This window comes from Phyllostomus discolor, chromosome 5 (assembly GCF_004126475.2).
Source record: "Phyllostomus discolor isolate MPI-MPIP mPhyDis1 chromosome 5, mPhyDis1.pri.v3, whole genome shotgun sequence".
Classification (NCBI taxonomy): domain Eukaryota; kingdom Metazoa; phylum Chordata; class Mammalia; order Chiroptera; family Phyllostomidae; genus Phyllostomus; species Phyllostomus discolor.
The window spans coordinates 38,627,447-38,653,473 of NC_040907.2; the positions used below are offsets into that span (position 1 = coordinate 38,627,447).

At 51.9% G+C, this 26,027-nt stretch overlaps 1 protein-coding gene across 1 annotated transcript in view; it reads left to right on the plus strand.

Annotated features, from left to right (window-relative positions):
* Window positions 1–20,124: 20,124 nt before the first annotated feature.
* The window catches only part of ACOT11 (acyl-CoA thioesterase 11), a 45,503-nt gene continuing 39,600 nt past the window's right edge, over window positions 20,125–26,027 (plus strand). Inside the window, exon 1 of the mRNA XM_028513213.2 lies at window positions 20,125–20,268. Coding sequence (XP_028369014.1) covers window positions 20,236–20,268 — 33 coding nt within the window. The 5' untranslated portion in view covers window positions 20,125–20,235. The remainder of the gene's footprint in view (window positions 20,269–26,027) is intronic.

A 26,027-nucleotide genomic window follows, 5' to 3' on the forward strand; every position in this document is an offset into this window, starting at 1 on the left:
GGTGGGGTCTTCAAAAGGAGAGGGTGTGGCAGTGCGCTGTGCCAGCCGCAGCAAAAGTGCCTGCTATGGTCATGGAGAGCCCGAAACACTACATAAGGGACTTATCCCTGGTGAGGAGGGTGTTATGCCAAGGAATAGCAGAACCCGCTCACAGCTTGGAAGGCTGGCTTTGGCTGCTTTCCGGGGGAGGTGGGCTGTAGGGGGACCAGGGAGGAGGCCTTTCCTCCTGTGAGGTGGTGAGGGCCTGGATGGGGGCGCAGGAAGTCTGCAAGGAAGCAGTGGCTTGTGCTGCCTTCTTCTTTGGGCCATTTTAATGTCCTTCCCCCTGAGCCAGCTCTAAGACTCATCAACTGATCCTGAGCACTTAGTCCAAGCCAGGCCCTGTGCTGGGTGCTGAGGCCCTGCCCCTAGAAACTCACTGCCGTGGCAGAGACCGACCACAGACAGACAGCTCAGGGACACCGGGGAGTTGGTGTGTGAGAACGGGGTTCAAGTGGAGTGCTCTGGGAGATCCCAGGAGGCCAGAGTTACCTGGGGGTGCGGGAAAGGATCTTGGTCACCCACCCCCCCGAACCCTTTTTCTGTAAAGTTAGCATAGTACAGGCCTGGAAGGCCAGATGGGAATCAAATGCATGGAGCTATGGGGGAAGGGCTGTCCAGGTGGAGCAGTCAGCGTGGGCAAGGGTGTGGAGCTGGGAAAGTGTGAGGTATGGCTGAGGACAGCAGGCAGTTCTGTTGGTGGGGTGTGTGGAGTCGAGAAATGGGAGATGAAACTGGAGGATGGCAGGGGCCTTCCTCTACGGGTGTTCCCTGCGGAACATTTTAAATGCCCACCTGAGGTGTTCAGACCTCAGGCTGTGACAGCAGGGGCCACTGACTGTGCACAGGTAGTGATGTGGTCAGGACTTCCCTTCAGGACTCTGACAGCACGGGTTCTACACTTTCAACCAGGGGGAAAGTACTCGGGCCTTCAGAGAGCCAGGCCTGGGGGGACACACAGGTGCCTTGAAATCCCCTGCTGAAATGCCCATCCCCATTTCCCAGGGCTTTTCTGCCAGTAGGCCAGGGAGGATATGCAGGCATGGGGTGGCCCTGGCAGCCGCCACATGGCTGAGGGCCTGCAGAAGTTGCTGGTGGCTGGAAGGTAATTAACAATGGTAATCACTGCTGTCGTGACATCATTAAACTCCGATTGCACCAGCTGGGTGGCTGACGGATGAGCTGGGAGTCACAGCTCGTGAGGAAGGCAGGGACATTTGTCAGCAGGCGGAAGATCAGCAGTGGGACCCAGATCTCTACACGTGGGGTGCTGCTGGGCCCTGAGGTGCTGGCTGCCATCCGGGGCCAGGTCATGGTGGGCGAGGCTGAGCCTGGACCCAGAGCAGGTCCAGACCCCGAGGCATCTGACGACGGGAGTGAGCTGGAAGGTCTTGAGAAACGTTCAGTGGAGGTGCCCGGGAAGGCAGAGGGCGGCAGGGGTGAGGGGCTCCAGGCAGCCCCCTCCTTGCTCCAAACTTCCATTTTCTCCCTAAGTGGGAATGTTCTCATTGTCGATTATACATGGTTTCCGAGAAAGAAATCCAAACACTCTGTGGGAGAAGCATAAGTCCTCCGTGATCCCACTCCCTGGGTGTAAAGGTTGTTAAAAGTTTGTCCAGGGGCTCCCCGAGGTCCCTAGAGCCACCGCCCAGGCTCCTGCCAAGGTTCTTCCTGATCTTCGGGCTATCCTGGTGACCTCCCAAGAAATTCTCTTTTTGGCTTAGAAATAGTCTGATGCTTTTTCTTTCAAGTGTGGTCAAACTCAAGGAATAGGACATTTCTAACCCCCCACCTACCGCCCCTCCCACCCTGGGCTGGTTCCTAGGGCGGCCTGCCATTTTCATTCAGTAAGCTCAGGAACAAGCTGTGATGTCCCAGCTTCTGCAGATTCTTTGTGTTGTCAAAAGCAGAGGCTGGACTAGAAGTCTCTGTGTTTAGCCAGGCCCTATGTATTTACACATGCTGGCTAGAGGCCTGGGAAGGTGGGGGTGGAGGGGAGAGGAGGAAGAGCTAAGAGCTTGAAAAAGCAACAGGAAAGGGGAAGGGGGAGGTCGTGCACAGGCAGCTGGGCAGAGGGTGGGGACGTACTGGTACCGGTGGGGTGGGCGGGCCTGGGCTGCTGGAGGGTCTCCTCCCAGGGTTGGGTCCCCTGAGCACTGTAGTTGAAGACGTGCTGGAATGAACACTCTTGGACTCTCTCTCCGCTCTTCTTGCTTGGTCCCTGCGGTGGGAGGAGTGACCCATGTGACTGATACAATCTCAGGGAGCCTGACATTTTGGGGCCAGATTAGCCCAGGGCAGAATCACCATTTTAAAATGCAAGTATTTAGAGATAAGGGGGTGTTCGATTGTTTAATAATGCATATTAAATTAACCCATAATCAAGTGGCATAAAACAATCCTGTATTCCGCTCACAGACTCTGAGGATCACACATTCTGGGAACTTCTGGCCAGGCGGCTCTTATCTGGGGTCTCCTGAGGTGAAGTGCAGGCAGCCTCTGGAACTGATCCTCTCTCTTTTTTTGGTGGTGTTGGGATGGGGGGTTGTTATCCTGCAGGGTCTGCCTATAAGCTGGGTAGATAGAAGCCCTCCTACCCCGTTCCCTAATCTCGACTCAGCAGCATAAAGCTGATTCTTCCCTCTGCCCCTCCTGAGGCTTCTGATCCCTACAGGGCAGCAGGTGACGGTGGGGCTCCCCTCTCTGTCCCCTTCCCCAAGGAGGAGCCCCGTGAGCTTGTGCCCACCTGCTAGCCACGTGAGTGGGTCTCAGAAGTGAACCCTCAGGCTGGTCAAGCCTTCAGAGGACTTCGGCCCTGGCTGACATCTGACTGCAGTGGCTGGAGAGACCCCCGATGAGAACTGCTCAGCTTCCTGAAACCTTGACCCGGAATTTGTGAGCATAATCAGTGCTTGTGTGGTATCACTAAGTTTCGATGTAATTTGTTACACAGCATTTGATAACTGGTGTTGCCCATCTCCAAATACTCCAGAGGAAAATGGAAAGCTGATCCTTGAGGCCAGGGTGGGAGTGGGGGTGAGGAGGCAGATCAAGGGAGACAGAAAGGTAGACGGACCTCTCGCATTCCTCACGGAGCAGGGGAGAAACCAGGGCTCCATCAGTCTGGGACGCTCAAACATGGCAGTCTCCAGTGCGGGGCTAACACAAGAGGGCTTTGTAAAGTTTTCCACCGTGAGAGGGGGCCTAGAGTTCTTGTCGGGTGACATTATCAGAAAGAATATATGTAGACATGATGAGAGTTTTCCGACAGGAAGCTAGTTTTTGAGGTGGGGGATGTGTCTGATTTTTAGATGCACGAGGAAGGGGCATACTATAGCCAATTCCACAACCCCTCCCTCCCCCACCAAGTGACCCAAAGTTACCCCTCCCCTCTGCACAGAATCTGGTGGGCAATGAAATGCCTATGGCTTAGGAGATGCCAGGGACTGAAGAATTCACAGGACTCAAAGGGGTTGTGGGACATCAGGGGCTCAGTGGGGTGACAGGGAGGGAGGGGAGGCAGAGGCCTGGACTTCAGGAGGGGATGGGGTCGAAAGCCAGAGGGAGAAGAAGAGTCTTTGAAAAAAGCATTGTACTAGAAAAATATTTGAAAATTGTGGATTGTTTGAACCCCCTCAAGCTTCCCCTCCCTCGTTCTATAGAAGGGTAGGGAGGAGAATCCGAAGTGGGGTTTTTCCCATAGCAGGTCCCAGACAGGCCTGTTTGGGAGGCGTCCCAGGGAGGGAGCCGGGAAAGGAGGGGGCGAGGCAGGGTGGGGAAGGCAGCCAGCGAAGGAGCGAAGGTGCGTTATCAGGCCAGTGACTCCTGGGGGCCACTGGGCAGAACAGACCCCGCCTGGTCGTGCCACCCCCAGGGACAGGAAGCTGGTGTTTGTCCTCCAGCTCCCATTGGTGGCTGGCGGGGCTGCTTGTGGGCCCTCCCAGCCTGACCCTGGCCATACCTGGGCAGAGGGAAGCCTGGGGAGCATTGAGTGCAGGCCTGGCTGTTTCCTGGAGTGCTCACTCCAGGAAGAGAGATCTGGGTGAGGCTGCGGCGGCAGCGTAGCACAGGTGCTGGCCTTCACAGAGTCCCTGGGCGTGGAGGCCTTGCCCAGGCAGTCAGGAGGCCCTGCTGGCTCAGACTCCTGACTGGTGAACAGCAAAACCTGTAGGAAGGTGGTTAGCTCTAGACTGGATGCCTAGAGAGTGCTGCTGGATACCTGCTTTAAGGGAAAGGCTCAAGGTGGAAGTTAAGAGGAATTAGTTCAAACTCTGACTCATTTCCGTACGCACCATATGGATTTTATTAAGCTTATCTCCTTTCTCAGCCTCAGTTTCCTTAGCGGCAAAATGGGGCTGATACTCTCTGTTCTGCCTGACTTGAATGCTTCGAAGAACATTGTAGTGGGTATTGGTAGCTTGCTTTCCTATCCTCTATTTCCCCTCCTTCTGACAACATTTGGGGACCTCGCTTCCAGTGCAAGCGGTTTCGGTGGGACTCCGCCCCTGGATCCAGCCAATCTGAGCATGGCATTCCCCTGGCCATGTTGATTGGTTCAGAGTTGAGCATGTGCCCTGAGCTCAACCAACCAGAGTGAATTTCAGTGCGTCTGTGGGAGCTTTTGGAAAGCTCCACTTTCCTGGTGGCCTTCAATTTGAAAGGAAAAAAAGCTCAGTGGATTGAGAGTGGGCTGTGATCCAAAGTGTCACAGGTTTGATTCCCAGTCAGGCCACATACCTGGGTTGCAGGCCATGGCCCCCAGCAACCTCACATTGGTGTTTCTCTCTCTCTCTCTTTCTCTCACTCTCTTTCTCTCTCCCTTTCCTCTCTAAAAATAAATAAATAAAATCTTTAAAAAAAAAAAGAAAGGAAAAAAAGCTTATCACTATGTGGAGCCTTAAAATGAAGCCAATGCAGGGAGAGAGTAAGAATGAGAGAGAGAGAGACAGGCAGGTCCTAATGACTACTTGAGTCCCTGAATCAAACTGTGCCTGAAGCTGCCTAGTACCCCCCCACCTTCTCAGTTATGTGAGCCAACACAGTCCCCTGCTGAAACTTGTTTGTGTTGGATTTTCTGTCACTTGCAACAGAAAGGTTTTCAATGGAAAGACGTACTGGACATTAAGCTGAAATTGTTTTTTTTTATTTTGTTTTTGGTTTAAAATAGTGTTTGAGACCATCCAGTTCTAGACCAGAGGGATGCTCTGGAGAGCTTGTTGAATGGCTGAATAAATGAGTCACTTAACTCGTGTCCCCTGCTATCACTTAGAGAAATGGGCCTGAGGGGAGGTGAAAGAAGGGGCTGGAAGCGGGGACGGTGTCAGAATTTTCCTTTCTCTCTCTAAAACTGGACACACTTTCATTCTCATTTTGTGGGGTAAGCCAGACCCTGCCGCGTTATGAGGATGAGGGAGGGTGTGATGAAACAGGAGAGGATCCCAGGGAGATGGCCTGACAGAGGAAGCCCGAGGCCCTTACAGGGAGCCTGGGGGTTCGTCAGAGGCTTTGGAGCCCAGCCGCTCCCTGGGGCAGGAAGAAAGAGCAAGCCTAGAGCATGAGAAAGATGGGGCTCTAGGTGCGCTCAGTTTAGGTGCTCGCTCTTCTAGTGACGGCCTCTGTCACAGTCTGTCTCATCCGGCTGTGAGCTCAGATCTCATTTGCCCGTGTCCGAGTGCTGGGCCTCGCACAGGGGGCATCAGAGTGGACTCACGGGGTGGAGCTGAGGCCGATCGACCCCTTTCCTGGTGAGAAGGACGTTTGTGGTAGAGTCTCAAGTGTGTGCTTCTCTCTCCTCACATCAATTCTCTTTCTCATTGGCATTCAGTTTTCTTCCCATCCCTGTGGCACAGGCCTGGGAGCACCCCATTTTCAGTCCTTAAGTAGTTGGTCCCCCCAAAAGATATTTTCCCAAAAGCCCACCAACTGTAAGCAGATAAAAATCCAGCTGTGTGGCCTTGGGCAAGTGTCTTGGCTTCTCCAATCCTCAGGTTCCTGATCTGTAAAGTGAATATAACTCATTCTTTGTGGGCTAGATGAAGAGTAAATGAAGGAACACAGGTGGAAGGGCGAAGCACTGTGCTTGGCACCAAGTTGGGCGCAACGAAAGAGAATTCCCTTTGTCCAGCCCCTTTGAAGGTCGAACTTGGTTCAGGAAATTTCTGTGACTTGACTTTGGGTGATGAACACACAATACAACATACTGATAATATATTATAGGATTGTACACTTGAAACCTATATAATTTTATGAACCACTGTTACCCCAATAAATTGAATAAAAATGAAAAAGAAGTGATAGGCAGTATTCACTTCGAGTACAGTAATGGTCAGGGAGCAGTTTCACCTTGAAGTATGGCCCTTGTCATTTCTTTCCAGGTAGATTTCTCCACCCCTGTGTTAAAGAACCAACCAGAAATACCCTTCTTTTGAAGAGCATCTACAATAAAGGCTTAACTTAGTCACTAAAAAAAACAACAATTTCTGTGGATGGATTGCATACGAGCCTATGTGTCCACACGTGTGTGTATGCGTACCTGTGCGCTGTGCTCATGGGTATGTGCATGCTATGTTTTTGAACACCCGAGTGTGGGTGAGCGTAAACATGAGCGTGTGTGTATATATGTACGTGTGCTTGTCTGTGTGTATGCCTGTGTGTGTTTTCCCAGCACCATTAGCGGAGAGCCGTAATTCTGCTTTATGGCAACAGCGGCGGCAGCTCGTTCCCCTGCCACTAAGCTGCCTCCCTCCCCTCGTCTGGGGGTGGGGGGAGCTGCAGCCGCCAGCCGCCCTGTCCCTCTCCCTGCGTGCTGCGTGAGCACGCGGCCACCCCCTTCCCTCACCATATGCCTGTCTTTTACAGTTCTTTGGAGCGTGGTGCTCATCGAGTGGCTAATTAGCTAAATGAATTAAGTGACATCCATACGCGTAATTAGCAAATGGTTATAAGCAGCTATTCTCCTTGGGATGTCTAAAATTTCTAGGGGTCAGACGCTGTGGGAGTGCTCTAGGGAGTAAATAAGAATGGGCAGCATAAGTGCCAAGGCCGGGCCTGGGGGGCTCTGAGAGCTTGATGGCCCGGCTCTGGGGAGGGGTGGCGGCGGGAAGAAGGAAGGAGGTGCCCTTGACCCCGGTAGGCGGAAACCCCACTCATACGTACTAGGAGTCGGGAGGCCTGGGTTCTGGCTGCATTCATGTAGGTTTCTGTGACCCCAGGTAAGTCCCCTCCCCTCTCCGGGGTGTGGTCTCTGCTTCTAGGAGGGATGGGTGGAAGCAGCTGGTCTCTTAGGGCTCTCCCAGCTCTGGTGCCCTTCCCTACCTTAAGCCAAACTTTCCAACAACAAACAGGGCAGGGGTGGGGTGATGCACCCACGTCTTTGCCCTGGAGCATGGCGGCACACCACTATCTTACACTGTGGGGTTTGTGCAAGCTGTGCCCTCTGCCTTTAACATTGTCCAGGGGGCAGTGTTTCTGAAGATGCTCGGAGCTTTCTAAGTCAGGTCCAAATGTGGCCCCTTGTAGCCCTGAGAAGTGAACTGGAGAAAGAGAGCGTGGCTCCTGCTGTGCCCCCACTCCCAACATAAACGGTGGGACTGGAACCTGGTGGATACAGCAAACACTGTTATCCTGAAAGGGAAGGAGTGGGAGACACACAGGAGTTGGTAGTGGTTTCTAGCAACTCTGAAATTCCATTAGGCAGGCATTTTTAGGGCCCCCTTCCATGGAGATGGAAAACATGCTTTGGGTAATAGCTCCTTTATGCATTGTTCTCTGTGGCCTCTGCAGGGCTCTGCAGGAGGTCCTCCCCCTTTCCACCCTCCTCCACTGCGGGTCTCAAAGAATGTTGGGAAATAGACCCAAACTGGGGATTGAGACATTTCTCAGTAATTTTCTCATAGGTGGCTAGGGGCCCAAGGGCCGTTTTATTACTTGAACAGTTACAGTCTCTTAGCTCAAGTTGGTAGTTCTTTTGAGAGTAGTACCGTCTTGAAAACCTAGTCGATTCTTATCTGTTCCTTTGTGATTGGTTCCATACGCCAATAAACCCTACCCACAGTTCTTTTGTAGACATAGAACATATAGATTTGCTATATTTCATTGTTTTCTCACCCCATGCCTCCTTGATTGATTACAGTTACATGCCTTTATTTAATGAAACTATTTAAAATTTATATTTTAATTATAGTTACCATATAATGTTCTGTTAGTTTCAGGTGTACAACACAGTGATCCGATATTTGTATACCTTACAGAACTTCGTGATATCAGCGGGCATCTTGGGCTAGCGTGCGTTGTTGGGTCGGTTGTTTTCCTGTTGTCCCCACGCTTCAAGCTCGCCCTTCAATATTTTGGCCTGTGCTGACAGGGACTCAGCAAACTACCTTTCCCCAAGTGTCCTTGCCTGCTGGCTTCCTGTGAGGTTCTTCTGATGGGGGGGCTTGGCAGGAGATGAGAAGGTGCCGGAAGGGGAAGAGAGACTTCCTTCCTTGTTTCAGCGTGTACTAACACCCCGAGCTATGGATTCAGCCAGCAGCCCCTTTTGGCTTCCCTCCTCCCTCCCTTTCTTTCACTTGGAGTGAGGGAGGGAACTATGAAAGATCATATGGAGGTGGGGAAAAGCAGGGTGGGGGATTGGCTTATAGGATAGTTACCAAGATTATGTGTTCTCTTGAGGGTGGTTACAGTTTATGCATTAACCTTGATGCATGGTAACAAAAGACAGGGCTTACTTAAGGCAAAAATAAATTTTTACTAAGAAGTCATAAGCCTGGGACAGGACTCCCCATCATGACCTGCTGAGTTAGGAATGTATGATCGGATCGCCCTGTGAGGTTACTTTCCATAGAGCCCCCCATTTTTTATCCACAGTCCCCTGTTTTTGTCTTAAGTCAATCTGTAGTCAAAACTTTGAAGATTCAATTATCTTTAAAAAAAAGATTTTGTTTATTTTTAAAGGGGGAAAGAGGGAGAAAGAGAGGGAGAAAGAAAGGGAGAGAAACATCGATGTGAGAGATGCATCAGTCGGTTGCCTCCCACACGCCTCCAGCCAGGGACCTGACCTGCAACCCAGGCATGTGCCCTGACTGGGATTGAACCGGTGACCTTCTGTTGACACCAGCAAGGAATGAAGATTTAATTAGGGTTACAGAACATAATGTAATTGTCAGCAACCTTGACAATTGAAATTCATCGGCGCTCTCCGTCCCAGGAGCTTTCTCTTTCCTCCCTTCTTCCCCACAGGAGCGCTTCTCCTAAACTCCAAGAGACCGCAGGAGACTCGAAACCAGGGGAGCAATGGGCAGTGGCAGCTCATCCTGGGCTAGCCCCTGGCCCTGTCTCCAAGGCCCCCTTTTCTCTGACTTCCCAGTGAGCTGACAGCAGCTTCACCTGTGCTCACTTCTTCCCTGTGATGTTTCTGGGGAGCCAGAGCAGCCCTGCCTGGCTCTCTCCTACTGCTTCTTCTGTCCTACCATCGCTTCACTGTCCCCAGCTCTAATAAACATACTCTCAACAAAAAGTGCAGGCAGGGAAACTGAGAGGTAGAAGCTAAAGGGGAAAGTAAAGGCCTTCATGTCCTTGTCTTACAGAGTGTGGAGTTGAGCACAACTGTCTCCAGATTATGGAACAGTGGAGACAAGTGTGCGTTACTTAACTTTATAGAGGTAATCTCGGAGGAGTTAAAAACATTGAGAGAACACTGTCGGGTGGGGGAGAGAAGAGCTATGGTGGTGGTGTGTTAATGTATCATCTCTCGTGGAAGTACAGCTATAGGTAAGGTTTAAAACTGATAAAGCAATACATTGCCATAGGAACTCATTCTTTAGAAAAATGTAGATACAACCAGAGGAAGTAGCTAAAAGAGTTAAAAAGTGCTGCCTCTTGGAAGCAGGACTGGCATTTGGGAGAAGAGGGATAGAGTCTAGTTGCTTTTTAGTATAAGTCTTTCAGTACAATTTAATTTTCATATGCATATATTTCTTAGGTAAAAAAAGTCATTAAACTGCAACTGTGCTTTAGAAAAGCTTACAAACAAATGAAGAGGCTGAATATCAAGGACATGAAGTGACATGCTCAAGGTCACAGAGCTTATTAGTGGCAGTGCGGGGTTCAAACACAAGTTCTTTAATTCTCTCCAGGGTTCATTCCACGTGTGCACACAAGTCACTGGACAAGTGTTCACTGAGCACCGCTTCCGGTTAATGTGATGCAGGTCAGGTGCTGGGGTCCAGGTGAGTGGGTCCTCACACTGTTCATGGTCTAGTGCAGACGGGCAGACACTTCGACCAGTCCTTAGAATGCAGTGTGGTCACACGGTCACGTGACTGTGTAGAGTTTGAAAAAGTGAGCTATTTTAACCACAATCCGTTGAGATTGCTTTCTCTTTCTCCTTTGACTTCTTCATAAATCTTCCTCTTGTGCTGGGTGGTGTTGGAGCAGCTGTGGGCTTTTGTGAGGGGACCACGGGACAGTTGTGTTGGACTTGCCTTCAGCGTGGGTTTTCTGGGGTGTATCTACGTGATGCCCTGTCACTTCTGTGTACAGTTACAGTATTTCTAGCTTTGCTAGCATAGGAATAAAATAGTAATGTGTGCCCTCTCCCTTGGATCAAGAGCAAAGACAGGATGGTGGGATCTTCACATTGTGCTGGAGTTTCTAGTCAGAGCAAGCATGCAAGACAAAAAAAACCCCATATAGGTTGGAAATGAAAAGCTAAAACTATCTTAATTTGCAGTTATGATCATCTATGAAGAAAATTCTAAGGAGTTTACAAAATGCTACTAAAACTATGTGAGTTTAGTAAGTTTCAAGGTCCATGCTTAATATACAAAAAGCAATTGTGTTTCTATGTACTATCAATATTCTGATTGAAAAATTTTAAGTACAATGATAATAGTGTAAATATATGGGCACTTAGTAATAAATTTGACTGAAGATGGCAAACCTGTAGCTAAAGGCTACAAAATGTTGCAGAGAAACTGAAGAGAAAATAAATACATGGAGAGATACTGTGTTTATGGGTCAAAAGACTCTGTATTGTTGTCAATTCCTTTCACACTGATAGATTTGAAACAATCCCAATAAAAATCCAAATGAGCTTTATTTTTTGTTTTAGAAATTGACAAGCTGATTCTGAAATTTAAATGGAAATGCAAAGGACTCAGAATAGCCAAAACGATTTAGAAAAAGAGCAAAGTAGGACTTAACGTTACTTGATTTCAAGACTTGGTATTATGTTACAGTAGTCAGGAAAATATAGCATTGGAAAATAGAGCACCTAAAATATAGCATTAAAGACAGATATATAGATCAATAGAACAAAGCAAAGAGTCCAAAAAAATAGACACACACACACACACACACACATATTTGATCGACTTGACAGAGGTGCCAGGGCAATTCAATGGGGAAAGGAAAATCTTTTCAACAAATGGTGCTGGAACAACTGGGTAGCCGTATGTAAAAATATGAACTTCTGTCTTTACCTCATACCAAATATAAAAATTGACTCAAAATAGATTGTCTAAATGTAATAGCTGAAGTTATAAACCCCCTAAAAAAGGTTTTGACTATTTTAGGTATCTCATATAGTGCAGTCATACAGTATTTGTATTTTTGTGACTGGCTTGTTTCACTCAGCGTAATGTCTTCAAGGTTCCTACACGTTGCAGCGTGTGTCAGAATTTCCTTCCTTGTTAAGGCTACACAGTATCCCATTGTGTGCTGTGCTGCGTTTTGTTTATCCATCCATCCACTGGTAGACATTTGGGCTGCTTCCACCTTTTGCCTGTCGTGAGTGATGCTGTTATGGACATGGGCCTACAAACATGTCTTGGAGAGCCTGCTTTCAATTCTCCTGCACATATAAAGAACTCTTAAAAATCAATAAGACAATCCAATTTTTGAAAAATGGGGAAGGATTTGAATAGATATTTTACCAAGAAGATACACAGCTCATGGGAAATAAGTATACTAAAAGGTTCTTTAAAAAGAACCCAGAAAGAGTCCTCACATCAGTGGACAGGAAGACGGAAACCAAACCCGCAGTGGTCCCACCAGTGACGTGATGAGAACCCGACCGTGACGGAGCACACCCGCTGCTAGAGAGGGTGCGGAGTGGCTGGAGTCCTCACACGCTGCTGGTGGGGGTGTGAGGTGATGACACCGTTCCTGAACATTTTGGGCAGTTTAAAAACTGTAAAACACTGATCAAACGAGGCACCTAAAAACTGTTTACTGCAGGACAGGCATGCCTTTCGTGACGGAGCAACACCAGAGCCCAAGAGGGCCGCCACGGCAGCGTCCAGTTCATCGTAAGGGTTTCCGTGGTTAGTTGTGCAGTAAATGTTCTGGTTAAAAAAAAAAGTGAAGCACACATTTATGGTATCGCCTTTCTACTCCTAATTATTTACCCAAGAGAAGTGAAATGTATGTCCACTCCTAAGTCGAACATGAATGTTCATACCAGTTTTATTTGCATCACACCAGTAACTGGAAACAACCCAAAGTCCATCACTAAGTGAATGAGTAACCAGATGCAGTGTATTGGTCAGACGGCATTCTACTCAGCAATACAAAGAAATGAATTATTGATGTGTGCAATGATATATATGAATTGCAAAATAATTATTCTGAGTGAATGAAGCTAGACAAAAAGAATACACACTGTGTGATTCCATTTATAAAGAATTCTAGAAAATGCAGACTACTCCAGAGTGACAGAGGCCGGTTATTGCTTGCCTGAGGGGGTGGGGAGGCGGCAGTGCGAGGCAGAAGAGAGAGACTGCAAAGGGCCATGAGGGAACTTTGAGGGTGAAGAGTACATTCATTACCTTGATTGTGGTGATGTTTTCATGGATACATCTATATCTGTATCCAAAATATAGATTAAAAACTCATCAAATTGTATATTATAAATGTGCATTTTTTAATGATCTCAATAAAGCTATATATAAAAGCAAAAAGAAACAGATTGATCAAATAAATTCGAGTAGATTATAAGGAGAGATACTGTGTAGCAATAAAAATTTTGGCAGAGGAAGGGGGTATAAGGGGACTAAATGGTAATGGAAAAATACAATGAAAAAATTTTTAAACATTTTTTTTAGAGAGGGAAGGGTGGGAGGGGGGAGAGAGAGGGAGAGAGAGAGAGAGAGAGAGAGAGAGAGAGAGAGAGAAACATCAATGTGCGGTTGCTGGGGGTTATGGCCTGCAACCCAGGCATGTACCCTGGCTGGGAATCGAACCTGGGACACTTTGGTTCCCAGCCCGCGCTCAATCCACTGAGCTACGCCAGCCAGGGCTCACAATAAAAATTTTTAAAAAATAAAGTAAAAAGTAAATATCCATTTTATAAAAAAAGAAAATCTTGGAAAGATACTTATGATAATCACTGAGAAAAAAATTAGATTACAAGACAAGACATCCTATGTGGTCAGTTTTTAAATTATTTATTTATTATTTAGACAGCAAGAGGAAAGGAGAAACATCGATTTGTTATTTGGCTTATTTATGCATCATCAGTTGTTTCTTATATGGGCCCTGACTGGGGATCAAACCCACAACCTTGGCTTATTAGGATGATGCTGAGATTACAAATAGTGTCACATTAAAATTAATTCATGGTTTATGCCAGCCCATAGCCATTCTGCCAGCGTGGGGGCTCCCCGTCCCCCAAAACTCCACCTGTCCCATGTTTCAGGGTGTCCTTAAATGTGACTCACTTGGGAAGCAATCGCAGATGCCATTTGCGGTTGCCGACACCTGGGGCCTCCGCTGAGCTGAGGCACCTGCGTCAATGCTGCTGAGCCAGAGACCGCCCAGGCTGCAGCGCAGCCTTCCTGCCCTGACAGGCTCAGCCTCAGGGTGCTCCCAGAGCAGGGCCCAGACAACGTGCTAAGGGGAAATGCCGCAACTTATTACACAGCCAGAGGTCCCCCCAGGAGGGCTGGCTGGACCCTAGGTGTGGCCAGGCTCAGCACGCCAGCTGTCTTCTTTCAGACCGTCCTTTTCTCCCCAGAGATGCTGTGACAGGATGAGTCCATGTGTCGCTGCCGCTAGTGGGGCTGTCTGGAATGACTGGTCCCGCCCCCTTTCCCACTGCTCAACTCCCCACAGACTCGTTGTTTTTCAGAGACCACTGTCATCCCCTGGTTCCTTCTAAGTTTGCCAGATGAGCCTGTCCCCCAAACATGAACACTGATGGAGATCTTTGTAGGCAGCTCCTCCATGCTTACGATTGCATCATATATGCTTCATATCATATCATGTTATACCATATAACATACACATGGTGGGAGGGGGAGGGTTGCCTCCATCTCCCCGTCAGACTGCCTGCATCTGTAAACTCTAGTCTGGCTGGAAACAGAGACCTTGAACGATTAACAGTGATTCTCTGCGTGGAGAGAGGTTACAGATGGTATTCACTTTCCTTGTTCTTTTCAGACTGACTTGTCCCCCTGTGGATACACAGAAAGGCAAGGACAGTGTGTCGGGCTCAGAGCCTCATCCCAGCACCCAGCAGCAGTGTTTGGCTCATACTAGGTGCTCAATAAAAGTGTGAACAAATGGCAAGTGCTACTTTTTAAGACAGTGAGGGGCTGGTTTAGCAGGAACGGGGAGCGGCTTTGGAGCCCCTACCCGGCTCCACGTGGACCCCCTGGGTCCGATGCCCGCATTCTGCCTCCTCCCGGCGCCTGGGATTGCCGCCTGCCTCGCAGGGCGGAGTGTCTGGAGCCAGCGCGGTGCCGGGGCCCTTTGTGAGCAGCAGGCTCCGCAGCCCCGGCGCCCTGCCCTCCCACCACACCCCCTCGCGCCCGGCTCCAGCGAGGGGAGGAGAGAAGTCCAGGCTCCTCCAGGAACTCACCCAGCCGCCCCCGCCTGGGCCTCCGCTCCTCTGCTTCTCTGCTTCCTGCGCCTCCCTCAAGCCTCCTACAGCCTCCACCTTTAGACTCCGCTCTGGGACCTGGATGCCCGTTTCGAAGCCTCTTCCGGCGGACTCGCTTCTCTGACTTCCCCATTCGGCTCCCCCGGCCTCACCCCTGCAACCTGTTGGGTCTCGAGTGTCCCACCACTTGGGTAAGGGCCCAGCCACCCGCAGTCCCTCCCTCACCTCCCGGCCTCAGAAGGGCCGCTGTCCCTGGGATCCTCCTGCTGAAGAATCCTCTTCCGTCCACAGCCCCCTAGCAGGTCTGCCTCCACCCCCACTTGGCTCCAGACAGCCCAGGTGGAGCCTGGCACAGTTGTGTTCAGGCGGGCGGGGGCAGGCAGCCTCTGGGATTTGAGCTGGGTGGGCGGGCCTCTCGCCAGGATGGAGAAGGCTGGCCCTGGTGAGGGCCTAGGGCACAAGACTCAGAGTCCAGAGGGTGTGAAGCTGCTGCTGACTCACCCTGGCACCGTTGTGTGTGTGGGAGCAGGAGCCTGTGTTGTGAGTAGCTTTTCTGTAAGGGGAATTGAGGAAGTCAGGCTGGGTCCAAGGGCGGGGGTCAGTCCCCACAGGAGGAGGTGTAAGAGAGCGGGAGGGAGGGCGTGTTTGAGCCCACTGGGCAAGATGGAGTTTAGGGCTGGCTAGACAGCCTCCTGCATCTGGCCTCCAAGACTTGTTAGCATTCCCTCTGCTGCATCCCTGCCACTCTGTCTTCTCTCCCCTGGACCAGTGAACTGGTCTCTCACTGCTCTCCCCGCCCAGCTTCTCCTGAAAGCACTGTGTGTGGTTCTGAGGGGGCCTGGCCTTGAAGCAATGTTTAGGTCACCTCTACTTCCTGTCTTGTGGTGTCACTACCTCCTTCCTCTGTTCCTCCCTCCTGTCCTCCCCACTTTATCCCACAGCTTCCTGTATTCTGTCTTGGAACTGGGAGTCTTTAGCTTGGAAATAGGAGAAGATGACAACCTTCTTGCATTCATTCATTCTTTCATTCATTGATTATCATTCATTTACACATGTACTTACTTCCATCCACATTCCCATTCAATGACTCATTCCTGCATTCTCTGGACCCTGAGCACTTACTGTGCTCAAGGCCCTCAGTGCTTGGTGGGAGGGGGCAGAGCACTCTGATGAATCGACACTATTCCTGTTGCCAGTCGCTCAAGGTCAAGGAGAAATTAGCACAAATCAGCCCTATTTAAGAGGGAAAACAGCACGAGAGAGAAATAAAGGGTTGTGAAGTGTGTGTATGTTTGTGTGTGGGGAATGAGGGTACAGAGAGGGAAGGATGTAATTTCCACTGAGGAGGGGCCCAGAAGACTTCTTGGAGGAGGTGCCATTTGAGCCAGGCCTTGATGGGGGCAAGGTTTGGATATAGAGGTATTAGAGGGCGTCAGAGTGGAGGGAATGGCAGGAACAGAGGAACTCCCTGGTATGTGAGGCACCAGTGGGAAGCTCTGTTCGTGGCTTGAGAGGATTGGAAGAAGTAAGTCTGGCCAGGGCGGCCAGGGCCAGGCCGAGGACAGGATGTGTGCTCCCACACCGCTGCCCATGTTACAGGCCAGCAGAGCAGGGGAGCAGTTTTGTTCTGGGTGACCCAGAGCCATGGGTTGATGGCAAGACCCTTCTGGCTATTAGAGCTCGTTAATTGTATAGGCAGCCTTAGGTGGAGTGAGTTCTTCAGTCTTGGAGGCATGTAAGTGGGGGCTGTGTCCTAGGAGTGTGTGTGTGGGGGAAGAGCTGCAGGTGCTGGCCCTGGACAGGTCCAGCTGGAACAGTGCTGGAAGTGGGGCTGGAGTGGACAATGTCAGAGGCCCCTTCCACCTGGAGCGTCTGTGGTCTCCCTGGGGAAACTCAAAGACCTCACAGAGGGGACTCCTGGGAGTTTGGTCATTTATTCACTCGGTCATTCCCTCATTTACCCCTACATACCCCCACACTCCCACACTCCTACACCCCCACTCCCTTCCTTCCATCTTTCCTTCCTTCCTTCCTTCCTTCCTTCCTTCCTTCCTTCCTGCCTTCCTTCCTTCCTTCCATCACTTAGTCACTAAACCCTTGCTCTGGGCAGACTTTGTGCTGAGAACTCGGATGAGGTCCCTGCCCTCCCTGATGGGGGAGACAGACCGGTGCTGATGGTGATAACGCAGCATCACCATGGAATATTGATGGAGATTATTATTGCACTGTGTTTTGTCGCCGAGTGGGAAGTGGAGCTGGAATATGGAACCTGAAGAAAGAACCCAGACATCTGTCCTCCCGCCAGGAAGGCCCATGGGTGGGGCCAGATGAAAGACGTAATGTGGGAAAAGAAGTATGTGTGGGAGAAAATACTCTGGCTCACAGGGCTTAAGAGGCAGGCTTTCTGAAGATGTAGGACACCCCAGAGGCCCAGACCTTTGGGCTGAGTGCACCCCAAGCTGATCCCACACCAGAGATGAACCTACTGGATTTGGGAGCCTCTGGAGAATTCCTTGATCAGCATAAGCTGTAAGCAGGTTGTGTAGAGTGGTGGTTGAACTTGTGAGCTCCAGCTTTAGACAGGGTTCAAATCCTGCTATTAACTCTTACCAACTATGTGACATTGGACAAATGACTCTTCGCCTTCGTTTTTTCCTCTGTGAGAGAATAATCATAGTACCTTTCGCTTGGGCGCGGTCCAAAGCTGATAAGGAACCTCATGTGCTGGCACGGTGCTGGGCATGTGAGGAGGGCTATAACGACAGTGAGTGATGATGATGATTGTGATGACGGCATTGGTAGACAGTCGAGGGCTGCCTTTAAACTCTCTGGACCTCATTCTCCCCAGCTGTGAAGAGGGAGGGCTGACAGAGCTCACTGGGTCTCAAAGTATGGTCGCTGAACCAGCAAAATCAGCATCCCTGGGGATCTTGTTAGCGATGCAAATTCTTGGTCTCTGCTGCAGCTCTACTGGAGCTGGGGCCCAGCAATCTGCATTGTAACAAGCCTTCTGGGTGATTCTGACACAGGCTGAGGTTTCAGAGCCCCTGACCTAGCTATCACCTAAGACCTCTTCTTCGTCTGCCTTTTCAGGACTCCGACTCCTGCACGCGTGCTTTATGCTTCCTGCACTTAGGGCCCTGGCCTGGGGGCTGGAAGTGGGGAGGCAGGTACCCACGGACCCATTCACTGAGGTAACGTCCTGAACAGGGCTGCGGAAGGGATGCAGGGCCTGCTCTGTGGTAAACAGCAGAGTGGAAAGAGTCTTCTGAACCAGTGACCTTTTGATTCGTAGGCTTTCGATTCGCTCAATCCACTCAGCCACATGATCTGGGCAAGACCTCTCTTTTATGCCTTGTGGGGTGGGGCGGACAGGGCTGTAGACCTGAGGTCAGGGGTGGTAATTCTAGACGACTTCCTTGCTGTGTGACTTTGGGGCTCACTTTTCATTCCTGGGCTTTAATGTACCCACCTGTGAGATAAGGGGACTAGACTGAGTCCAGCGAGTCTCTGTGAAGGGCTTCCAATCCCTCATCTACATAGTGAGAACCCTGAGGTCGTCCCGGCTGCCTGCTGCATCCAGAGGTTGAGTGATGTGAGCTGTCCCCTCTTTGGGCAGGTTTCCTTACCGGTCCAAGGCAGTCTCATGACCCCCGTCCTGTTAAGCTCACATGGCTTTTATCATGTTGAGCATGCTCTTCCTTCTCAGAGGTTTCCTGACACCTAAACCCTGTTGCCTGGCATTTGAGGCCTTCCTCGACAGACTCCCAGTTTTTTTCTGCAGGGGGAAGTCCTCACTGCCTATAACAGCATCCTGTCCAGCTCCCGTGAGGCTTCTCCCTCACCCGTCCCTCAGCCTGTCCAAACGCACTCAATCTTCAGACCAGCTCTACCGCTGCCTCCTTCAGGAAGCCTCCTGGCATGCCCCAACCCTCTGCGCCGTCCTTAGACTGTCTTGTGGTGTTTAAGGTGTGACTTTAATTTCTCACTTGTAGACACTACTCTGCTGACAGAGGGCAAGGCCTGAGCTCACAGGGATGGAGATTGGAGTTCTGGACTCCTGCGGCAGGGAGGCCCAGGGAGAGGAGGGAGTGTGCCCAAAGTCACGGGGTGCGTCGTGTGAGAGAACCAGGCCTAGAACCCAGGTGTCTTAGGGCCCCCGGGGAGACAGTCTTGGATACATGGTGAGCAAAATAGAGGCAATGAGGGGCAGAGGCCTCAGAGTCAGGATGACCTCTGTTCCAGCACAGCTCTGCACTCAACAGCTATGCTTCCTGGGGCACATTACCTGCCTTCCCCAAGGGACCTGCCGGTGGGCTTAGATAGAGGACCATAGAGGGGCCTGGCACACAGCAGGTGCTCAGTTATTGCAAGGAGCTCCTTATTAGTCCTGATCCACTTCGTCCAGCTCCCTGCCTGGGTCACCTCCCCCTTTATCCCCGAACCACTAAGCACTGTACTCATTGCCCTGTTGTAAGCAGTCCAGCATGAGTGTCAAGGCCTCCTCATTAAGCCTCTTGCAGGAGAGAGAGGGAGAAGGGGAAATCCTGGTGGTCTCTCAGTTGGCAGTGGCTACAGTGGGCCTAGGATGGGTGGCCAGGAGCTGAGTCCTATGGAGCCAATTGGGTGGGATTTGGCAGGTGCCACTTTTAGAAAGTCTTGCTGCTTATTTTGAGGCAGTGAGGGGTGTGCCCTGTCCCTCACCAGCGGCTGATAGATGCCAGCAGCCTGGGGCGGTGGGCCAGGGGAGGAACACTCCCAAGGGTGAAGAGTCCTAGCAGGTGGGTCTGGTATCTCTCTGGGACGCTGCTGGCAGCTCCCTGGCCTTCTGCCACCTTCCGACCTCATCCCTTGTACACAGATGGAAACCTGCTGCCTGGTTGGCTGAGGCTGGGGATCTGGAGCCTCCCAGCTCCTGGGAGGGACCCCAGGGCCAAGAGACCCCCTGGGGAGGATGGCAGGGGCTGGAAATGGGGGTGATTAAGTTTGGCTGTGGCTGGAAACAAAGTGAGTGTCCAGCTAGGAGCCCAGTGGGTGGGGACAGGGCCCCTTGACGTGGCTGTGCCCCAGCTGGCAGCCTCTTTCCTTCCTCTCCACCGGGCAGGCCAGGCGCAGGGGCTCTAGGAGGAGGGGTGTAGAGGGCAGTCTGAGTGGAGGCTGGGACCTGCGCTCTGCAGGGGCGGGAGCTTGGGAGGAGGAGGGGAGGAGATTGCCAGAAGGCTTCATATGGAGCGGGCCTGGCTGTTGCTCAGGTGACTCACCGCTTTTGGAGAGTGCTGCTGTCCGTGCAACCAGCGAGCAGGGTCTCAGCCACGATGATTCAGAATGTTGGAAATCACCTCCGAAAGGTATGGATGGTGTGCTGGGGTGGGTGGGAGGCAGAGGGGACGGGATCATCTGGGGATCCCAAAGGAGAGCTGAAGTTTCCATTTTAAGTCAGAAGTACTGCACCTCCTTTCTCGTTCTCCATGGGTCATTTCCTCACTCTCTTTGGAAGAAGAAATTGCAGGACCCTTGGGCTGGTTTGTTATAAGCAGCAAAAGCCCCAGGGGCTGTCAGTTCCCCAGGGGTAGGTCGTGTTGAGTGCCGTCAGCTTCCGCTAGTTCTTTGTGTCTGGAATTCTATTCTGGGGGTGTGTGTTTCTTCCCACAGAGGTCTGTGTGTGTTTCTCAGGACGCGCTGAGCTCCATGGCTGTGTGCTGTTTAATTCTCAGAGTTCAGGGCTCAAAGACCACGGAGCCGACAGATGTTACAGGGCTTGGGGGTGTGTGGCCCGTGTGACAGGGCGAAGTTGGGGTTCTCGGGGTCAATAAACTCTTGGGAGTGCAAGTGCAGGACCAAGGGAGGGCTGGTGGCAACTGTGTCCTGCAAGGTGACCTCGCAGAGAACGTTTCCCTGGAAACTTTAACAGGGACTTTGGAGCTGAGATTAGATGCAGAGGCACGAGACAGACAAACCCAAGTGCTCAGCGGGCTTTTGATGTGGCAAGTGGCGAAGGGTTCAGGACACGGTGGCAGAGGTTGTGCTGAGTGTAGAGTGGGTGTCCTCTGAGCATGTTTCCAGGAAAAGCCTTTTTAAAAGGGGCAGGGGCAAATCAAGAAATCTCTCATCCACCCCCTCCCTCCATCTACAAGACTGCTACTCATCTCAGACACAGTGCGCCCTCTCCTCCCTGGCTCCCCGGTCCCATGTCCAGCCCCTCCAGTCCACCTCCGCTGGAGGGATGTTTCTGAAAGAAAGATAAATGCGATTATTCCTCACCTTCTCAGGGGGCTGTCTTCAGTATAACATTCACATTCCTTACTTGGTACAAAAGGGTTTTGGTGGTCTGCTCTGCTCACTCTCCCTCCTCATTTCACCCCTTACTTGCCCACCCCCGTGCATCTGGTGTGGCAGCCCTCTGGCACTGCTGGCCATTGTCTCAGTGTTCCACCTTTGTTCCTCCTCGAGCTGTCATACTTACTGTGCTTTCTGCCAGAGCGACTCCTCATCTCCCCTCACGTCCTACTAACTTGGTCTCCTGGGAAGGTACTTTTGAGACCTCAGATCTCAGCTCAGATGCTGCCTCCTCTGGAAAGCCTTCCCAGACTTAGCACAGAAAACCTCTGTGTTAGTCCCTTCTCACCCTGGATTGTGTGGTGGACTTGCATTTGCACCTCTTCTACCAGCCAGTGAGTTCCCCAAGACTGCTCTTGGTGTGCCCAGCACAGTGTTGGGCAGGGCCAGAGCCCCGGGACATGCTTAATGACTGGATGGGCATAGGCTACTTACTGCACGGCGAGGCCAGAAGTGGGATCTGAGCAGCAGGGTGCCTTTCTTCTTCTCCCTAAGCACAGGGCAGAGAGCATCTGCCAGGTGTGGGGGGGCTGTCTGTACCTTCTCTTATGCCCTGTCATCTTTAACTCTTCTCCCATTGATCTGAGTCTTTTCCCAGTGATCAGTAAATTTTCATCAGTAACTGGGGAGAAGGCAGCACAGGAGGGACGCATCACTGTGACCATTTTACAGAGATGGCCAATAACCTTTTCTCCCACAGTTCCTTACACAGTGCCGGCCGTGCCAGACACCAGACCATGCGTGTACTAACCCAGTCAGTTCTCTGGGAGGTAGGCACAGCTGTCATCCCCATATCCCAGAGAAATGGAATGGCTTGCCCAGGATCACACTGAAAGAAAGTGGCAGAGCTGGGATTTCAGCAGGAACTCAAATTTGGCTCTAGGGTTTGAGCCCTTAAGGAACCAGAGGCTCAGCCTGATGAAAGCCCAGGGTGGGATTCCAACCCGCATGTCCTGACTCGCATGACCAGCCCAGCTGGTAGTCCTCTTCCCTGCGCTGTCCCCCGCCCAGCGGAGTCAGAGTGCAGATGGGTGTGGGGTGTGGAAGTTGGGCCCACAAGGTGACACTGGTGACCTCAAGCCGGTGCAGAATACTCTGGCCTGGTTTGCCGCCCGTGGGCCACTGCCTGCCTGGTGGACTCCCTTTATGCCCTCCTGAATTCCCTACGTTCCCCAGGAAAACAGGAGAGTTGGGGGCTGTTTTCTAAGCTGTTACCAAAGTCACTTTTAATGAAAAGCAATCAAACCAAAAGATCCACCCAACTTTCTTCCCTGGAGACTAAAGAAAGCCACGTTAAACTGGGAACAGAAGGGGGCCTCAGCCCCCAGCCCCATGTCACAGGGTTGGGGGCCCTTGTCAGTATCCTGTGGCTCTGCAGAGTCGGCATTTTGGAAATGGAATGTTCCGGCTCTTACCCGCCACTGGGTACCCAGCAAGCTCTCTGCACATGTGAGTGAGAGAGGGAGGGGGAAGGGAGAGGGAATGAATGAGGTGGTGAGTCTGGCGCCAAGCTGGGGTGGGAGGCCGGAGGAGCACTGAGTGCCTGTCCGGTGGTGTTGGAAGGGTGCCCCTGCCCTTCCCCTCTTAGTTGGACCCTTCTCCTTCTCCTACCCAAGGGTCAGTCTACACTGGACACTGAGTTCCACACCCTGGGCTGCTAGGGGCCCGCAGCACCTTCATGGGAGGCTGGGTGCCGCTGCTCAGCCTGAGCTCCAGCCTGGTGCAGGTCAGCTCCCAGTGGGGCCCAGGGACTTTATTTACTCCAGAAACAGCAGTGGGCCGTTTGTCCCAGGTCCCCTGAGAAGCCCTGTGCCCGGGTAGTGCTGCCTACATGAACCTGCAGGCCTAGAATGCGTGTTGCTGCCGACCCACTGTGGTGACCCGCCGCTTCACCTTGAGCCTGACGACAGCTGGAGGTGCGCCTCCCTACCCCAAAACCCCAGCCTCATGAGGGGAAGTTCAGATGTGGGGAGGTTTAGCAGGCAACATTTGGTCGCCCTGGACTAGATTTTTACTTTCACCCCATTGCTGACATTTACCCTTGGGCCAGGTGTTCTCCATCTCTGGGTGTCCCTGAGATCCTCACCAGCCTTGACATCCTAGGGGTCTGGACATTTGTGAAGGGTTTGTGCATCACTTGAGGTTGGCCCCGACAGTGAAAAGCAGGTGTCATCTGATTGAGGACCCTACTGTGTGGTGGTGGAAGAGAGACCCATAGACATAAAATGGCATGCCCATCATATACAGGAGTGTGACAATGACTGAATGAACAAGTGACAATGGGAGCTCAGAAGGGGGCTGAAGTGGTCACAGAGGGCTTCCTGGAGGAAGAGGCAAGACTTGGACACTTAGCTTCAGTCTATTTAGGAGCCACATTTGAACCCTAGTCGTAGCTTGGGGCAGACACCCTTAGTGTTCTTGATTTGTCCTGGAGGACTCTTCTTGTATCTTTCAAAACCCAGCTTGGCTACTATTTCTCCTTCCAATTTTCTTCCTTCCTGTTCCCAGAATTAATGACATTTCCTCCGGGTGTTGTCCTGACTCCATTTGTTCCCTCCACAGGACTGTCAGGTTCGGAGTGCACTGTGATGAACCCAGGCTCTCTGTGGGGCTGACAGCTAACGAGGGAGACCCAGTGAAAGGGAGTCAAAGAAACACACGAGGAGAATCTGTGCTAAGTGCTGTGAATGTGATCACAGCAGTGAATGTCATGTAAGTGCTAGATCTGTGCCAAGCATGCACGAACTCAGTGATTCCTTGTAACAACGCTGAAGCAGATAATGGTTGTGTGCCCTATTAAAGATGAGGCTGAGACAGAGAGGTTAAGCAACTTGCCCAAGATCACACAGCTGATCTCAGCGGCATTGCTGAGAGTGGACTCAGGCTGCCTGGAGAACAGAGAAGAGTTAGAGAATAATGAGAGAGGGCAGGGGACAGCTCTCTGAGCGGGTGAGAACTGAGTGGAAACCTAGCCGCTGAGAAGGAGGCAGCTATGGGAGGAACTGGGGGAAGAGCATTCCAGGCAGAGGGAACAGTGTCCATTGGCAGGCTCCAAGGAGGGGTGATCTTGGCGTATCTGAGCTGCTGAGTGAGGCCAGTGTGGCTTGGAGTGGAGTGAGCGAGGGCAGAGCAGCAGGAGGGGCTGAGACAGGGCTGCCACGTGCAGAGGCTGGGGGTCTGGGCCCTGTAGGCGGGGTTTGGGGTTTGGGGTTTGGAATGCCCTGGGTTGCACAGTTCTGCCCACCAGACTGTGCACTCCTTGAGGACTCTTTGGTTCCCTAGGCTGGTGCCAAGGTGCACCGTCTTGCACACTGAGCTCAGGGACTCAGGGAAGCACATCATCGTGGTTCCTTTCCTCTGACCTGAGGTCCCAGTCGCCTTCCCATCCACCCTGAGCTCTCACAATAGGTAGGTAGGTGGGCAATAGGAGGAGCCACCGGGACAGAGGAGGCACCAGGAATTGAGACGACGTGCCTGGGCTTGTGTGGCTGGCGCCACCCAGAACCTCCACCTGCTTTTCCATCCGCATCTTGACCAGGGAGGCGTCGGAGCCTCTGCACAGCGGGACGAGGGATGAGGTCGCAGTGTCTCTCACACTTGGCCCCACCTCCTCTGCACACACTGATAATGCAGGTCCCAGGCCGCCTGCCTCCCTGCAGCTCGCACACACCAGGGTCCAGGGGGCTGCTCTGCTGCCCTTCACCTGTGCCTGGTCCAGGCGGGGCCGAGTTGGCCTCCTTGGTGCATTGGGATGGCGGCTCACCACTCTGCTCACAGTATAAGGGCCCAGAGACCTGTCTTGGAGACACTAACTCACTTCACCCCTGTGGGCCTCAATTTCCTCATCTTCCTGCAGATCTTGCTAGATCGTTGGTGAGATGAAAGATTTTGGAGGGCCGCAGAACTTGGCACATAATTAGCTGTGGTGAATATATAGATACATTTTTCCTTTCACCTCATCTGGACTTCAGTTTCCTCAATGTGTGGGTAGCAGTTTCAGTTGGTCAGATGAGATGGGACAGGCTAGCTCTTGATGAGTACCTGCTAAGTGTCAGGCATATTTAAACTCCCAACTGCTCTGCCAGGCTGCTGGTTTTCATCTGGCTTTCCAGACAAGAAAACCGAAGCTCTGGCACTGAGTTGCTTTGAGCTGGTTAGAGAACTCTAGTCTCGTCTGACCCCAAGCTGCGGCTGGGCGGGGCGCCGGTGCCGTGGCTCTTCCTGTCCTGGGCCGACCTGGCTGAGCTGAGGAGTGGACAGTGCTGCCTTGTGCCTGCTCTGTCCTGTGGCTCCGGGGACAGATGGTGCTGGCGGCTGGGTCCTCTGCCAGCTCCCTGGCTGTGGGCCTGCCTGCTCCTGCCATTGCCCTGCAGCAGCTTCCTCGTGGGTACGAGGTGGCTTCAGGGCAGTGATGGAAAGGACCAGAGTCCGATGCTGTGAGGACACAGGGATGAGTCAGACTGGACCTGTCCTCAGGGGCCCCCAAGCTGATGGGGAGACAGAGAGAGGAACAAACTGATGATGACAGCACAGTGTGGCCAGACTGCGACAGAAGGAGGCGCAGAGGTGGCCCCTCACAGCCTAGGGGGCAGGCCCGGCCAGGCTCCCTGGAGGAGCTCGAGGGCTGGCCCAGGCTCCAGGCAGAGACAGCCGTGCGTGGGATGTGGGGGAGAGCTCGTCCCACAAGGACTGGGCAGAGAAGGGGCTGTGACCCCTGGAGGCATCCCTCCCTGGCCCCTTGTCTGTGCAGTAGGTACATCCTGCCTGGGGT